Raw genomic sequence first — 18217 nt, 5'->3', positions numbered from 1 at the left:
TGAAGAGGACTGGAACGTGTGAGCATGTCATGCTGCTGGAGTGAATGGTGAGGAGCTCCAGGAAAGACAGAGCTCAGTTTAATTAGGATTCAGGAGGCTCATTGTCAAAGATAATTAAAGCTGACAGCCACTGTGGAGTAGAGAGGAAGAGAGCAGAAAACACCTTCAAACTACATGCTTCACTTTAACACACTTTCTACATGGTCTTTCAAGCTCTACCTCACTCACTCACTCTCTCTCTCTCTCACACACACACACACACAACCTGCAGTACCATCCTTCATCCCAGTTTGTTTAGAAACTGCATACTAGGCAATAAAATAGATGACAGATTAATACACGTACAACCTTTTGAGCTCAAAATCAAGCCGAATAACATCATTATTAGAGGTGACAGTTTCAGCAGTGTGCAGACAGCTGGCCATCTCACAGACGTGTGGTGAGAGGGTGTGAGTGAGGTCTGAGGTGCAACCTCACTCTTTAATTTTCACTCATTATGACTTAAATTGGTTTAGCACACAATCTCTGACTGCTATACCCTTGTGGTGCAAACAATAATGGCTTGCTTGTTAAAATATTTTTACCTGTAAACTGGTTTAATTACAATGTGACTACCAGTATGTAATGTTTTCTAAACAGCAGCCAATGAGGTCACAAGTGACATTACAGGATAATAGCACATTTAATTTTCAGTCAGTTGCTTTAAAGCTGAACTAATCAATATTTTAGCATTGGCATTACTGCTCACATCAACCTTGTTTTTAAAAACAAAAACAACTTTATGCTAATGTTGCTCTGCATCTGCTGGATGTATACTCAGTTTTCTAAATGTGTTCCCCCAAGTGGCAAAAAACCCCAAATCAAATAATGCAGCCAAATAAGTTAGTTGCCTTAAAAACATCATCATTAGGCAACCTGCATCGAGTGAAAGTGGAATGGGCGCAGTGTGTTAATGTCTTGACTTTTGTAATAAAACCACTTTTTAAATTTTGCTAAAATGTAGTGTAACAGTAGCACAAATAGACTATATGACATAAGTCAGTAAAGTGATTCACTAATGTCAGTTACACAGCAATATCAATAAAATATTTGCTAAAATTACACTGGTCATACCAGACCAAAGGCTGTAACAGCAAAATCCCTAAGTGTAATGACTTGAGCAAGGGTGCATTTCATACGTTATGAATTCAACTTTTCATTTGTTATTTTTTTCTGTCATACATGACAGTCTCACTTTACTTTAACCCTCCTGTTATCTTAAATGAGTAACATTTTGTGAGTGAAATATTCTCCTTTGGCCTTAAGCAGTGTAATGAATAGTGACGGAAAAGGACTAACCGCTGTATGTTTATGTTGCACTTCAGAATGAAAACTGAGGTTTAAAAGGGAGAAAATATCCATTTTAGACAGTTTCTTTTTAAATAGATAGACTGTTATTGCCTAATCCCTCGATTAATGAACGTTAAAGATTTGAAGATATAATGTAAAAAAAATTGTGATATTTTGTGAAATGGAAAAATGTGGTATTAGGAACCACAGTACCATAACAGTTTTCCATAAATGTTCACAGTCAAAGGAAAATGACCTATTTGTCTTAATATAAACTCTAAACACATGTGACAGCACGAGACATAATATACACTGTTACATTTATTTTGATTCTACAAAATCATGTCTAAATCATGCAAATGGCTCTTTTCTGCATATTCTCCCTGTCAAGTACTGCCTGCAGGAATGGAATATTTTAACCAGTTGTACACATACACAAGGTTTTAAGCAGCATCTTTTCATTCAATTGTACCTTCTTTTTTTTTAGCTTGGTATTCACATAGACGATATATCGCTCATATTCACAAATACACAGAACTACAGTACATACTGTACATCCTTCAAAGCTCAACACAGAAGGTGAAACCATATTTTTCATACCAAACTGACACGTCTGATTAAATTTCTTCATCTCGTTTTGTTTTCTGACACAAAACAGTGCCTTGTATACCAGCTGCGAATGTCCAAATGAGATAGCTGTAGAGGCTGAAGTGCGTCATCACAGAGACCACCAGAGCCATTGTAGGAAAGGCACTTATTAGTGACAGATGAATTCTGATTGGCTGAGTTATTTTTGTTGTGGTTGTTGAGCTCCTCCCATTGTGAATGGAGGAAGATATTTAAGAATACTGCTGTGTGAATTTCTGGTGGAACTCCTTGACTTTGTTCAGCAGGATCTTCAGCTTGTCTTTTGGTGGCAAGATGGTCATTCTGGGAGGGAGAGGGGAAAGAAAAGACAAAAATTAACTGAACTGAGTGATGTAACAGCAGCAGATGCCTTGGCTAAGAGTTAAAGATTAGTATGGATTTTGAAGAATCAGTTAAGAATCATTTTAGAAAGTAATTCAATGACTAGGAGAGAGTTCAAAAGCTACATTAAGAAACGACAATCGTTCCCTTCCTCAAACTTAGGAACAAATTTACAATACACTTACAATAAAGATCTTTTCAGATGAGGAATACGTAACAATGCTGGCTTCATCTAACTGTTAAAGTGAAGCCTTTTTGACATTCAGACATAAGTGACTATTACGTCAATGTTCCTTATGGCTTCATGTCAGGAAATTTTACGCAAAGAGCCACAATTCTCACGCAGTATTGCTGATATTAATTCATTCATCCATGCAGCTGGCATGAATGAAAATTAAAAATAGAGGGAGAGGCTGTTGGTCAGATTATTATTGCAGGAATTTTTTTTTGCCCTGGTCGCATTGTAAGGGGAAAAATTGTTTTCATAGGCTGATCTGATATGTGAAGAAAGTCCTCAATAACTTAAAGCCATTTCTCTCACAGTGTTTCAGACTTCATTAAACTGAGATTGTTTCCTTTGTGCATAAGAGATGAAGATTGCGTTACTACATTTATTACAGTGATCTTACAAAGTGGTAACAAGATTTGCATCTGTCTCTCTGCATGTTTGTGCTGCTGCAGCCTTTACGTTAATTTGACAGCATTCAGTTTAGACTTGTGCCGTATTGAAAGTGATGCAGAAATGTTACTAGGTCTGACCGGGTAAAAAAAGAAAAAAAAAAGAAAAGAAACTAGAGCTGAGATTATTAGTCAATTAATCAATTGCCAAAAAATTAATTAGCAACTATTTTGATAATCACGTAATCTTTTTAGTCATTTTTTAATCAAAAATGCCAAAAATTCTACAGAGTAACTGAATATCTTTGGGTTTTGGGCTGTTGGTCAGACCAATAAAGCAGTTTCAAGATGTCAACTCGGGCACGAGGGAATTGTGATGGGCATTTTTCTGACATTATAAAGATCAAACAATGAATCAAAAAATAATCGGCAGATGAATTGATAATTAAGAAATAATTGTTAGTTGCAGCCCTAGGAGGAGTGGTATGTTTTCTTCACCTGAAGTGGTAGGTTCCATCCTTCTGGCCAAAGCCGCTTCCAGGTACGAGGCAGATCCCCGTCTCCTCCAGCATCTTCATGCAGTAAAACATATCTGGCTGCTGATCTTTGTCCTAACAAAGAGGAAAAGAAACATTATAGTCTATTTGAGGCTTAATATTCTGGTGGCATGGGACTATTTCAAGCAGCAGGTATTTGATCAGGACTTTAGCTACTTTTTGTTGGATAAGTGCAGTTTTGCTGTGACTACAAGCTATATTTATAACACTGTGACTCACAGTATAGTCTTTATACTATAAGTACTGCATGTACTTTTTTGCAGCATTCCCACTGAGCTGCGTTCTTAATTATTTTTCTTCCACTACATTCTGTTTTTGATTCATAACTTATTAGAAAGGATTTTCAATTTGTAGAAAATCAAATTCATTTAAAGCAGAATTGGACCAAATGAAAGCAGAAACAGCTCAATAGAGCATCTTTTTGTAACCAACAGCCCACTCCTGTACTTCTAACACAAAAATGGGTAATCACAATTAATTATCAGTGCTATATTTCTGGTGAAACCCCTCAAAAGCTCTTCAAGTTAATACATTTTTGCTGTGTTGATTATTGTATTCTACAGTTTCATGGTGTTCCAGAGTTATTTTAGCACAGGCGCCCTTCAGAGTTGTTCAGGGCTTTGAGTAAGGACAAGACATTTTCTTCAGCAGTATAAAGATAACAGAAGGTTGTAAAAGCTTTTGGAAAACATTTTTAAATATTTTTTTAAAGTGTCTCAGCCATAGAAGTACCTGAGTACTGAGTATTAAAAAAAAGCTCAATGGACCACACAGCAGCTTTATTTAAACTGCCAATGGTGAAGATGACAAGAGTGTTGTTAAATAAGCTCTGTCTTTATGCATTGTTTTTGGGAAAAGCACTGCCAAAAACAAAGGAGTGCTACAACTGTGTGATCAACATGGCGAGCGGAGTCACTGGGATTGATGAGGTGTCAGTAGGTCAGCTTTACTCTGACCTTATCCTCTGTAAGGCTAATCAGATTCTCAGCGGCTCGGCTCATCCACCGTCCCTGAAATTCCTACTGAGCAGTCAACCTCGGGACAGAATTGAAACCAAAAGCTATTGGAAATCATTTGTTCCCTTTAGCAAATGGGGCGATGGATACACAGTGTACTGAACCTTGGTCAAATAGACATTTAATCCAGCATAGTGTGAGATGTTGGTCTTATGTTTTCCAGCTTTTCTGCAAGTGTATTTAATGCCAGATATTGGAACATTATGTTGAGACCATGGAGAAACTTAATAAGTGAAATAATAATGAGGTAATCAAATAATAAGTAGTAGATTAATGAATGTTGAGTAAAAATTCTTATATAATCATCTATTTTATTCCTCTCTTTTTTGCTGCTCCTGATCACTGTAATGTCCTTGAAGTAAATATACAGTCAAACTTGAATTATTGAAACATTTATGAGAGCAGGTTAAGGACTAACCATGGCCTCTTTGACGGCCTTTTCAGGGATGTTTATACGAGGGAAGGAGTACATAGCACCCTGCACAGGATTGCAGCTGATGCCTTGCACAGTATTGAGAACCTGCTCTGTAAGCTTGGCCTTCTCTGCTAAGGCACTTAAGGTGGCTGTGCGCTCCTGGATGTGGGAGAGAGAATAGAAAATACAGAACAGAGAGGACAGAGAGAAAAGAAAGCAAACCAAAGAGAGATGTTACTAGAATCAGGAAACACTGGCAACAACATTTGCGATGCCTGCGATTGACTATACTAGAATAATTTATCTCATGTAGCAATCCACTGTATTTTCAAGCTCAAGGAGGTCTGGAGAAAATCTTATCCACAGAAAATGGTCTTTAAAAATCCTAAAGCAGTGTTTAAAACTGACCAATTCTGGAAAGGGTTATGTTTCAGTACCATTAAGTCATCCCCTGCCTTATTTTATTAGTTAAAAGTGAAACGATGACCCCCTGCGTCTCTGGCCTTTTCTAACAAAGTTTTCTGCTTGAATTTAGTAAACAGCTGAAGGTGTTAGTGTATTGATAATTTACAACAAGATATCATGTTGCAATATATTGTCATATTGATATATGTCCCTGTTCTACTGCATATAAATGAGGGTTGTGGGACGTAGACTGTGTGTACCTTGATAAAGTTGTCATATGAGGGTTCCCCAGGCTGCGGAGGGTTGACCACCAGGTCCATTAAAGCCTGTCCAGGAACAGGAGGACACAGACGGACAGACACCAGCTTGGTCAGCTGGGCCTTCACATCATCGTCCATGTTGATGATCTCCATGTAACCTCCACGGAAGCCACACCTAAGAGGGAGAGAAAACATTAGGATGTGATCCAGTAGCACACAAAAATGATATAAGAAAGAAAACAAAAAAAGACAGAAAGACAGCAAGTCATAGGACGGTGTAGTCCCTCATTCGTGCATAAGCCCTGCCCTTCCTGAGGGCAGGGCTTATGCAACTCAGATTAGCTTAAATTTCCAGTTCCCGTCCAATTTTTTCACAATTGAGAATGACTTCCGGATGGGAGCCGAAACGTCTCGATTCTGAAAACAGTGTCCAGATGACTACGACTGAAACCTTTTCTACGACAGCAAGTCATAGCAAACACAAAGAACTACTTGTCATCATTCTTTGGTCTGACAGATTTATCCCAGCATGAAAGCAAAATGACTTACTCTCCCATGTAACATTTCGAGGTGGAGTGGAAAGATACCAGTTCCACTGTATTTGAGTACTCCGGTCCCATGTCAAACAGAACCTTTTTAAAAGAGTGGAACTGGCAACCATCAGCATACACATTATCCTGGTACACCTGGGAGATGAAGACAGAATGACAGATGTCACAGGGTACAGAAAACAATAAAGCAGGTAAGATGTTAAAAGAGATGCAGAGGCAGTACCTCATCAGCCATGAGGAGGAGACGTTCCTTTGCTGCAAATTGGATTACATCCTCAATGCATTGTCTGCTCTGAACCTGACCTGCGAACGAGAAGGAGGCTCATTACAGAGAAAGGTTTGAAATGGCGATTAGGCAGGCAGTTATGTCCATTTGCTGCCATCTAGTGGCTCTTTGAGTGGTGCATGAAATGTGTGGTTCTAAAACTGCTTAGCAGGAGACAAAATGATGCGTACACCTCATGCAGAAAGGATTAAATTTTAAGTAACTTAATTCCTGGGCATCCTAGTGGACCTAGTGGTTGAGGATGCATATAGCTGCATCATCCCCAGTTTGATTCCAGCCAATGACATTTGTTGGTTTACATAACCCCTTTCCCCCTGTGTTTCCTGTCTCTATCTCTACTAACAATCTAGTAGTCACTTTGACCCAAAAAAAATGAAGGAAACTTACCGGTGGGGTTTCCAGGGTTGATGACGCACAGGGCTCGGGGGTTGCAGTAAAGCCGGGCCTCATCCAGGGCACGCTGCAGCTCGCTGATGTCCAGACTCCAGCACTTTTCCTCATTAAGGTAATAGTTGATCTGCACAGCGCCCAGTTCGGCCAGCGCAGCAGAATACAGGGGATACTGAGGTATGGAGATCATGACGCCTGTACGGGTCGCACCCTCGCCACACATCAGCAGCTTCAGCATGGTCTTATAAGTGCAGGATAGGAAGGTCAAGAAAGATATGTCAGCTGAACAAGTTTACCTACATACAAGTAATACATTTTAGAATTATATACACACAGTAGCTTTGTCTGCATGACAAATTTGAATAAAAGACTGGAAAAGGAAACGGGTGCTCTTCTCCTGCTCTGAATTTTACTTTGGTGCTCTGCATCTGTGTTTTGGCATGAAGCCATCATAACAGCATATAGTGAGTTCTCTTTTTAAAGAACACATCATGCAATCAGTTTGATGGGCCATTTCAGTAGGATGGGAGTCCCCTCAGTGGGAGATGGTCAACAAGATAGAAAAATTAAAACTTTCCTGCTATACAAAATTTTGCATAAGTTGTAACTTCTCAGGACTCTACAAATTATTTGAAATGAAAATGAAACACCACACTTAAACTCAGATAGCTCTTGACAACCTGTGCCAACAGGTCATGAGTAGATAATACCTGGCTTTTAAAAGGTCATGAGCCAAAATGTTTGGGCATCAGTGATCTAATTTCAGTTCTTGTTGATCTTGACTTTTTGTTCTCACAGTTTATTTTCCTGCTAGTTGCAGTTTGTGTGATTTGACCTTTAAAAAGAGAACTTACTGATGAAGGGTTCACTCCAAAATACATCGGTTTCATCAATTCAATGTTGTTAATGAATTCACTGCAAAATGATCAAGACATCAGGTAACTTAACTCATAACTTTTAACTGGAGTGCTACATTTTATTCCCAGTTTCTTTTGGGGGAAAAAAAACACACATGATTACAAGTACAACAGAGACAAAGTCAGTTTAACAGATGAGGTGATTTGTACCACAATGCCGTCGCTGGCCCCTGTGGTGAGATAAATGTCGTCTGGGTCGCAGGGCACACCACCATCCCTTCGCTCAATGTAGCGGGCCACATCCTCACGCACAGAGGCTATGCCTTGACTGGCACTGTAGGAACCTGAGGGAGATTCATATGGAGAGAATACAAGTTGCTATGACAACTTAAAAGCTTTAACACAACAAAGCACCACCAGAAAGCATACTTTAACACAACAGGAACATACAGTATAATGAAACTAAAAGTGATAATTTGCAACTAGGGTAATATAAAGCTTATTGCGCTTGCACAGAAAACCAACACACTCATACACACCCATACTGTTCCCTCCACAGGACTGCAGAATGCGGCGTGCTCTACTTTTAGCATCCTCTGGGAATGTGCTGTCATTCAGCAGTTCAGGGTAGGAGCAGAGCGCCAAGACCTTGAAACAAAGAGAGGTGTGAGTATAAAGGGTGGAAGGGACATTATGCAAAATCCTGCACTGATTACTGCATAAGACAGGAAAAATGATTGACACCAACTTAGTTAAAGAGGAAGAAATCAGTTTCTTAGACATTGAGAAGTCAGAGGGGAGGTGCTATATTTAGATGAGAGGTTGGGGGAAAGGCTTAGGAGCAGACCTGTCGGAAGAAAGAGATTGGCTGCTGGCCCATAGCGTGCGCGTCACCAATGTTGGCCTTAATGACCTCTGAAAAGGGCTTCTTCATTCCCTGCAGAACATAAACACAACATTCAGAAATGATTATATATCTGAAAAATGGGAAAACAATGTGAACTATGAGAGCATTTCTTCACTTTGTGCACAAGAAATAATGTCTATCTTTTCTGAAATTTACAGTGACTGTCCATTAACAAACCTGACTCAAACTGTCAAAGAGAATGGGGTTGGCTGAGAACCCCCACTGCACCTAAACACCCTTGACACTGTGCCTACAGACAGGCTTAAACACATACATAACTTTCCATAAAACATTTATGCCACAAGAGGCTGAGAGACCAGCAGCTGCTGAGCGCACAGCGGGTTTGGTGGTTTACTCAAAACCACTTCCAGGGATGGATTATATTGGCTGTCGGTTGGACTGAACCAGTGACTTTCTTGCACTGAAGTGTATAAAGAGATGGTGGAAATTAAAATATCCACCAAGCTCAAATGCTCATTTAACTATTAGCTATAGCGTCCCTTCTGAATCATGTTGCCTGTCCCAATGTTTTCCTTTCTGGACTAAATTAAGGGGAACACAGATTACTCCAGGGCTACATGCAGGCCTAAAGTAAAGTGCCTCCAAACAGGAGGAGTTTACCCTTAGATTTTGCTGCAGAGAATGACATTACAACTAATTAGTCGATATAGAACTGTACAGTATTTTAAATTCAAACTTTTATAGTTTTAGGCAAATTCTCATTTGATTTAGTCAGTAATAATAACTGTGTGAGAGGGTTGTTCCAGTTTTAGGAGGAGAGCACCATTTAAATGTTTCTAAATGGATTTTTAATGAAAAACAAATTAAATAAATTCAGCAGGGTAATTTTAATTTTCAGGTTTCCAATGAAATTCCACAAGCAAGATTTTATGAGTAACAATATAAATCCCAGAAGTCACTCAGTTTCATGATTATGCAGGAAAGCCATGTAAGGTGTCAACGGTTCATTCGCTATTCTAACTTTTTTCTATTCCTCACACACACACTTGCTGATGACACTATAAAGTGAAGAACAATTCTTTACTGACTGAAACTGGGAAATTTTATGCAAAAGTACTAGTATCTATTCTACATAGAGAACTTGGTTAATAAGGGGGGGTTACACTGCAGCACTGTAGTATAGAGAGAAACCATTTAGTAACAAAAATTTAGTGTATTTGCAACAGCCTTGATGCAGATAGTATGTGCAAACATTGGAACAAAGTTTCAACCTGTGCAAAGTATCTTATCGTACTGATACTGTTAACCTTCTGACACAAACACAGAGACATCCATTCCACAAAGGCTTTTAACCTCCTTAGTGTTCACTGAGAAAGAACACGATGTATGACAGCAAAGCAGCAGTAGACTTAGCATCAAAAAGTAATTAGGAGAATATGTTACCAAAATATAGGTATCAATTTACTGTCTTCCTGGCCAATAATAAACGTTTCTGAAAGATAATATCTGGAGCAGCTGAGACCAGACAGAGCACAAACAGCAATGCAGGCAGACACGTGCATATACACAAGCACGCTCACATGCTGTAAACACCAGATGTTATGAACAGCGTAACACTGCAGAGAGACCGCAAGTGGAATCTCACACTGACACCCTGCGGAAATCAAAACAGCCTGTTTGTTTGATTTGCCCAATCCAGTTCAGATTTTAGGAAGCTTGAGTCTCTGGCTCTCTCATTGGTCACATATTAGAGGCGTCTCTCGGTCTGGACCAATAACATTTTACAGGGTGAATAACACCCCTAGGTCAAAGGTACCGCCCATTCGTGATGAGGGTCTTTTAGAAACAAGGCCTGTGCTTTTTGTCGCTGATAAAACAGTCCAGCAAACAATGCTGAAGTTCCAACAGAAGGTGAAACTTAGCTTTTGATGCAAAGCTCAGGCAGTATTTCTTTTTACTACCAAGGCTTTACAAAGGGTTCGCTAATGAAAAACGATTCAGTAATGACGTAAACCAGTGAAAGTCCTTGTAAATAACGTTGTGACTTAAGCTGATAACAGCGAACCGTAAGGTTAAGATAAACAAACGATGTGTGTCATATGTTTTTTTAGCTCTCAGTAAGTTGATGCCAAATACACAATATTCAGATCAAGGCATTTGATCTCATCATGGATTTTACAATGGAAAACATTTTTAGAGGTGTGCATGTTGCTTTTCATTCTGGCAGAATATGTGAAAAGAATTTCACAAAATCTAGCCTTGTGTGTCTTTGGTCTGTCCCCATAGAGACTCTCTCAAAAGGTCTCCATTCATTATCAGCTAGCTTCTCATTAGGACAAACAAAGACTGTAATGTAATAACTGCATGTGAAGCCTTGATTTGTGCACTTGTTAACTGGTACAGTAAGTTGGCTCTAGTTTCTATTTTATGTTCGGAAAAGCTAGGAGCAACTAACACAGCTTTAGTATTAGGGAAAATAACAAGAACAAGGCTGTACTTGTACTGTAAATGAAGAGCAAAGATCTCAGTTCCAAAAAAACAAGGTGTGTAGGAAACTGGAGTAGGGGATCACAGTGTGCTTCCATGCGTTTGTGTATAATTCACAGACAAAAGCAAGAACACCACTGTGACCTGTTTCCCAAAGTAATCAAACACCATCCAAATCGCACTTTGAAAGGGAGGTGTTCGTAAAATGAAAGAGAATGCATTTTGACGAAAGAGCAGCAGTTAAAAGTTTTAGGAAGCATAGTTCAGTGTTTCTGAAAACTGTGGAATAAGAAAGGAGGACTGAAGATGATTACTTGGGGTACATTTTTGCCTTCTGGCTAGGTGATGTGTTATTGAAAAGGCAGCGGGGCAGTCTGCAGTCAGTGAACAAAGACTTGCAGTGCTTTCCCCTGTCCTATATGGCAATGTGAAAAGTTTATTAGCAGCTGTAAGAGGTATGGTGATTCTCTTATTTCTCCCCCAAAATGCTCCTATCCCTCAATATCTTGACTGTGTTTTACCAGCTGAATCCATCTGCAATTTCTTCTGCTTTCTGAACATCTAAATATCTGATATTTGATAACGCCTGATCAAACTCTTGTACAGTTGAGATGAAAATAAACAAGGGTTGGGGGGGGAACTGCAGATAAGCATTGGTCAAAGCAAACAAGACATAAAATTTACAGTGCCAGTGAGCCATCTGGTTAAAAGGTCACCGCTGTCATTACAGTCCCTGCTGGCACATCTTGCTGCGCCTTTCACCTGTGCAAGAACCTGTTCGTATACTCATCCCTTCCTGAGCAAAGCACTCAAGAGAGGACAGTTTTCACACCAGACTGCGCTCAGTACACTAACAGCTGGTTGCCACATCACCACAAACTGTGCAAGAGGAAGGGATCGGACAGAGCTTTTCAAAAAAGAGAAATGCACAAATGAGCTGTATTATAATGTCAATAAGCTGGAAAGGACCAAAAGTATCTTGGATGATAAAAAAAAACAAAAACAAATTCAATTTATACTATGGATTAAAAGAACCGATATACAATGCTTGACACAAGAGCTGAGAGCGTAATTAAGATATTCCTACTGATTTTTCTAGACTTTGAGAGGACCATTCACTACAAAGATAACCGTCTATGCTCATCTATGGCTGTTTAAAAAAAAAAAAAAAAAAAAAAAAAAAAAAAAAAGGTACAATAGTGGACAGATCAGCTAAGTTGGACATTGGAGACTATAGGAGGTAAAGTGAGGCAACATATATGTACAGCACTAGTGCAGTAGTAGGTTAGACAGTGAGAGACAGATATAAACCGGACAGCTAAAACACAGTCTCTGGTTTAGACTATGGACTTTCACAGCTCTCCATAAAAAACAGGTTAGAAATTAACATTATACAGCAAAGAGAAATATCTGGATCAGACCGGTCACCAAGTTTTGTGAGTGATAAACTTCCTCAGGATGACTAACTGATGGACTTTGATAAGAGGGTGTGTAAGCAGCACAGCAAGTAATAACACACGTAGTTTACTTTTGGGATAATGTTGATATGGTACTAGTGAGAACATAACCAGGGGTGGAAACCTGCTGCTCTGCAATTATGTCTAATGAAAGATTGATTGGATTCATATTCAGCCAAAAAAAAATAAATAATCAAAACACAAGCATTCATCAGCGGTAAATAAGCATGCAGAGCCCCCTTTAAACTGAATCAAATCTACCATGTGTCAAAGATTTTTAAAGACCAATTAACATTTAAAGTTCAAAGAGATTCAAATGAGTAAACTGTTCATTATGGCAAGCCCTGACTGATATGAACACCAATTTTCCAGTCCTCTGTTTCCAATACAGTAACAGTAAAATGGCTCTTAGAACGTTTCAACCTGTTAGGTTGAGTAGCGTACTAAATCTCTTCCGATATAAAATATGCTGGTCTACAAAAGGTGCCAGCTTTTTGCCACAGTCTGGCCAACAGAATAAGCATATAATGGGCTGATGAAATGAAAGACAGACAACACAAGATGCATTTCTCATGTACAGTTGATGATGAGTATGGTCCATGGAGGATACAGGTGGAATGAACACTGAGATCAGACGGCCTGCTGTAGGATACAAACCTCAGAGAGCTCCCTCTCCAGCTCCACAGCCCGCTGCACGATGGGCCCCCGCACGGCGTACTCCACCTTCTTCACCGTGGGGTTCATGGTGTCAATGGTCAACACCTTGGCCCGGGACGACACTCCATTCTCGGACATTTTCTCTTTGGGGAGCCCGCGCCGCGTCGCACTCAGACTCGATAAAGCTCTGCCGGGAGAGGAGGAGGACAGAGGGGGAGAGGTCAGTGAGCGGACCCTGCTGGGACCACCGCCCGGCCGCTGCGCTGCACTACAGCCGGCTAACAATTCGTTTCGGCCCCGGCTTAAAAGCCGGACGTTTCTGGGTGATAGCAACTGCATCCGCGTGGCTGACATGCTACACGGCCTTCTATCAACAAGTTGGGTAACTTTTGAACTTTTAATGCCTCTGCGGTGCACAGCGAACTGCCCTGCTTCAGTCGAGAGGAGTGAAATTAAAAGTTGTGCAAGTGGAGCCACCGCGCTCCAAAAAATGACTAAGCGCTCAGACCTTTGAACCTGTCAAAGGTGAAAGTATTAGTGGGACTAAGACAAAATTGGGATAAAAAAAAAAACAACCCACAGGATGTTTCTTAAGGCCCTGGCTGGCTGAATGCACATACACTGAGCTTTTCACTCTGAAATGTTGGGGGTTGGTTGTTCCCTACACACGGCAACACTACAGCCCGAGAGCGTATCCCCTCCCCGTTTGTGTGGCTTCCACCGTTATCCCACCCCTCTCCTCCGTTATCCTACGCACCGTGAGGCTGTCAATCAAGTTCGGTTCTCCGGTTACTGGGCCGAAACCGCTTTGGACGACTGACGTGGCTGACAGGGATATAACCAGCGAACCGGGTGCAGCTTCCAGCTTTGTCCCGAGCTCACCGCACTGCGCCCCACTTTTTGTTCTGAGTGCTCCATGCGGTTTGGGAGGAGACTTTGAATTCTACTTGGTGAACAAAATACTTATGAATGCTCCTCCTATCTCGACTGGAGGCGAGGTGGTTTAATGCAAATCCTCTGACTACATCTGTAATAAGTTATGAACATTATGAGCAATGCTATAATCACATTAAAAATCTACACATAGCGGTGTCAATGAAAAATCACTATTCCTTGAATATTTCTAATGGCATATAGTTTAGTGTTTTGTGTCTGTTGCTCAGTAGTCCCTTGATGGTAGGGTCAGACAGAAGGAACAAGGTCAGGCCTAGTTACACTGGTTATATTTCCCCATGTTAAACAGGGATGCTGCTGTGTGGAAATTTAGCTAATTTCATGTTCTCTGACAGACTCTCCTCCCTCACAGTAACTTATATACACAAAATGAGCATGAAGAACAGAGCATCTGTGATTAGAAACTACGCACTGGGATGTTATCCTCAGTGTGGCAAAAACGCTGTGCCCTCGCACTGAAACGTGGGACTGCAATATGTTTCTTGGAATTATTAGTGCAGCAAACAACACAAAACACTGCAATTACCATGACACAAAGTATTCATTCAATAATGGTGTGTGTGTTTTGTCGATAGTCACTGCCACTATTATTATAGCATTATGTCGTGTGGAACACAGACAGTTTTTCTAATTCACAGAAAGAAAAGATTGTTTTTTGCACAAGTATGAGTTATAGAACATAATTCCCGACAGACGATTTTAGGCTTTTTTTTCCTTTCTTAAAGTTGAATACACTTATTAAACCCAATAGTGTCCACTTTCTGTGCCTCATAGTTGTCAAGAAAAAAAACAAAAAATGTTACTAGCTTTCACTGGTGAGCAGTTTAAATTAAAATACTACTACTTGCTCTTTTGGCAAGTGGTTTATAGGTCTTATTTGCAGTTGAACAGTTGTTAAGTTTTGCAATAAAACGTTAAACCAAAATAGCGCAAACATTATCATTATGACGTTAGCGGAAGGAAAAATGTGAATAAACCACTCAATGATACAAAGACCTGCAGAAAGCAACTATATTTAGGATTAAAACTAGTGCGAACAAATAATTTAATCTCTTTTTTTTGCCAAATTATTCAACAAGTCAAAACAACAGCAGGCACTTATTTATCCCAGTGTAACAGTTTACATGATTCTCTAATGCATTTTGAAATACAGTGCAATCCTAGTGATAATGTTAGTATTCAGTACGTTAAATCAGCTTTCATTACTGTGAAAGGGACAGCCTTGAAGCCAATGAAGTTAGACACAATTGTGAATCTTGAATGCAAAACAGAGCTCAAAGCATTTCACTTTGGTATGATGTTTTCACTTGTTTTGTCAGTTTTATATTCTTGAGCAGTAGTTAACAGTGATATCCTTTTCTACTGTACATATTGTCCCAGTGGTCTGCTATCGTTGTCTTTACAAAAGGTGGACAGATGGAAACTAACATGTAATTGTATCTGGTTGCAGTCATCAATAAAGAACAAAGTAAATTGTTCTATTAAAACCCAGTGACTGCAACTATATCAGAGAGAGTCTGTGTGGCCACCGTACGCAGTGCAAAGGTGGGCACTGACAGTGGGACAAGCAGGAAGAGCTGGTGCTGTGGTGTCTGAAGTCCATAGCTTTTGCACTCTTCTGTAACTAGATAGCTATGTAGCGGCTGGTGGGAGAATCCAAGGACAAAGTCTTCAGTGTTGCCTCTTGGAGCCCTCTCCTCTGGGGAGGCACACAAAGTCTCCTCCTGGGTGAAGTAGCGTGTCGTGCTGAAGATGTAGAAGAGCTTCAGTAGCTCCCAGCAGCGGGCCTTAGAGGGTAATCGAGGGCCACCAGGCGGATGATTAGTGGAAGTCCGCACACAGGAGACTGAGCGACGTGTTTCACGGTTGATGAGAAGAAGTGCCAGCACATCTGGGCGTAGGGATACAGATCCTGGTAAGCAGCGCTCTCCAACAGCCAGGCAACCTCTCAGGGTCTCCACCAGGGGTGTCCAGAAACGACCCACCAGCCCACTCTCGGCTCTGTGCAGGGAAGGAGTAGGGCCGCACAGCACGCACACATCTGCCCCAGGAAGCAGCTGGAAGCGGAGCAGGCGGTGGGCCACGGTAGGGCTGCCCTGAGGAAGGAAAATTGGGTAATCACAAGAGGCTGATCCAGATGCCGAGAGGGACCGCATTAAAGCAGAGAGCAGCACAACTTCCTGCGGTGCTAGGCGCCACCACTTCTCAGTGGCTGCAGCTATCCGCCCATGAACGATGAGGCAGCCAAACTCACTGTCTGCAGCCTGAGCGAAGCCATCTATGGCCCCTTGAAGAAGAGTGGGATTTGGGGGCAGCAGTGAATCAGCACAGTGTGTCAGGTTACCCAGAATGCCCTCTTGCCTCTCCTCCAACAGCTGATCAATGAGGCTGAAGCAGGACCGCAAGTCCCTCTTCAGCCTCTCAACATTCCTGATACTGGCCAGCTCATCCTGCCCCAACACCAGCACCATGCAGTTCCACACATTCTCCAGGAGGCGTTGTAAACGGACCTCCTCCTCTTTGCTGCTGCATGCACCACCTTGTCCACCTCCACTCACAGCTATGAGCATGACACTGTCCTGGAAAACTCTCCACACCACCTTACCCCCGCCTTCAGTCTCACAGCAGGACAACACTACTCCCTGACCACCTCCGAACATGTGAACACCATTCAGGGAGCCGATGACAGAGAAGGGCAGCTGTTTGGAGGCTCCTCTTGTAAAAAGAGGAACCCCGCTGCTGGCTGTGAGGCAGAGGAGCTGTGTTGACCCATCCTGGAGCATCATCATGGGGTTAAGCTAGCTGTGTTCAGTGTTACATGCACAGTCACCAAACTCGTTTTTCAGGTGCAGCGGATTATTGAACCAGTCAACTGACGTCTTCATTGGGCTGACTGTATAATGAAAATCATTAAGTAAAAAAACGACCAGCTAACAGTTAACGTTATAGCTGGTTCTAGCGTTAACTGACAGCACAGATGGCTAAACCGGGTACAAACAACAAGACAAGAGATATCATGCAGCAAACCTATCTATCATGCCTCGACTTAACACATGTTCACGCGCTTTTTTTAGCTAACTGTATTTAACATGCTAGGTTAACAAAACAAGTTACCGTCGTTTCCACAGTAACGCTGCCCCATGATTCATTCTTCAAATTAGTGAGGGCGGTTTCATTCGGCTGGTCGAGCTACAGTTGTGACTTACGAGCTTTGTTGTAACCGCTGAAGGAGCGGGACAAGAACACCGACCTGAGTTCAGTCATCCGAATTCATGGAAGCGTTGTTCACATGGCTTTTACATCCGTTAGTTCACTTCTCGCGAGAGTCGAACATTTCTCTTTCGGATGATCACGCAGCGCAAAGATTCTTCTTCTTCGTTTGGTTTTATGGCGGGATTTCAGTGATTACTTGATTACTAGTATTTTATCATTAATTGATGATTGTTGTATGATTGGGTGCCTCATCTGAGTACTGCCAGTTACATGTGCATTACTATACCGGTAAAATCTATGACTGATATGTAAATTAATAGGTTTTTTAGTTTTGATCACGATTAATGGTGTAATTAAGTACATTTACTCAACGCTACTGTAATTTTGAGGTACTTGTGCTCTACTCAAGTATTTCCATTTTATGCTAATTTATACTTCTACTCTATCCTCACGTGTTTAATATTAAATAAATATAACAATATGAAATAAACATGAATAACTAGAATATACACAGTAAAGGTACCAATAAAGCGTGAAAAAAAAATACAATTTGATTTTCATTCGTCAGTTTTACTGGAGTTTTCATGAATATAAATATTTCAAAATGCCCTTTTTGAAGGCTGTTTTCAATTTTTAAGGTAATTTTCCTAAAAACACATTTATTCAAGTCAATTTATTTTGTCACTTTTTATCCCATATCACTACTATACTATACATACTTACTTTTTCTTCAGGTGATAATACTTATGTACTTAAGTACAATTTAGAACTCAAGACTGACTTGTAAAGGAGTAAATGTACTTTTACCTAAGAAAAAGCAGAAATACTTATTTTGTCCACCACTGGTCATGATCCCCTACAACCCAAAGTGTGAAATAAATCTAACATTTATTTCATTGGCTGTCTAGCAGTGGATCACAAATTGACT

General features: G+C 40.7%; 2 protein-coding genes across 7 annotated transcripts; both read right to left on the bottom strand.

Annotated features, from left to right (window-relative positions):
- Positions 1-1632: 1632 nt before the first annotated feature.
- gpt (glutamic--pyruvic transaminase) lies at positions 1633-17359 on the bottom strand. 5 transcript variants are annotated; one of them, XM_044218888.1, is made up of 12 exons: positions 17327-17359; positions 13123-13309; positions 8501-8590; positions 8193-8301; positions 7864-7997; positions 6794-7037; positions 6344-6423; positions 6119-6255; positions 5570-5744; positions 4908-5063; positions 3415-3527; positions 1633-2259 (listed from the first exon to the last, which is right to left on the bottom strand). In XM_044218888.1, the coding sequence occupies exons 1-12, from the start codon at positions 17338-17340 to the stop codon at positions 2169-2171; spliced, it is 1530 nt and encodes a 509-aa protein (XP_044074823.1). In that variant the 5' UTR covers positions 17341-17359; the 3' UTR covers positions 1633-2168. The 5 variants fall into 5 exon arrangements, with proteins under 5 accessions (XP_044074823.1, XP_044074825.1, XP_044074822.1 ...); XM_044218890.1 differs by having other exon boundaries at positions 17283-17357; XM_044218887.1 differs by having other exon boundaries at positions 17191-17331.
- On the bottom strand, positions 14599-17345 carry fuz (fuzzy planar cell polarity protein). Of its 2 annotated transcripts, none has more exons than XM_044218893.1 (2): positions 17327-17345; positions 14599-16969 (listed from the first exon to the last, which is right to left on the bottom strand). In XM_044218893.1, the coding sequence occupies exon 2, from the start codon at positions 16863-16865 to the stop codon at positions 15558-15560; it is 1308 nt and encodes a 435-aa protein (XP_044074828.1). In that variant the 5' UTR covers positions 16866-16969; positions 17327-17345; the 3' UTR covers positions 14599-15557. The 2 variants fall into 2 exon arrangements, with proteins under 2 accessions (XP_044074828.1, XP_044074827.1); XM_044218892.1 differs by having other exon boundaries at positions 17191-17331.
- Positions 17360-18217: the final 858 nt, after the last annotated feature.

This window comes from Siniperca chuatsi, linkage group LG13 (genome assembly GCF_020085105.1).
Source record: "Siniperca chuatsi isolate FFG_IHB_CAS linkage group LG13, ASM2008510v1, whole genome shotgun sequence".
In the NCBI taxonomy this organism is placed as follows: domain Eukaryota; kingdom Metazoa; phylum Chordata; class Actinopteri; order Centrarchiformes; family Sinipercidae; genus Siniperca; species Siniperca chuatsi.
This window is presented reverse-complemented; position numbering and strand designations above follow the sequence as displayed.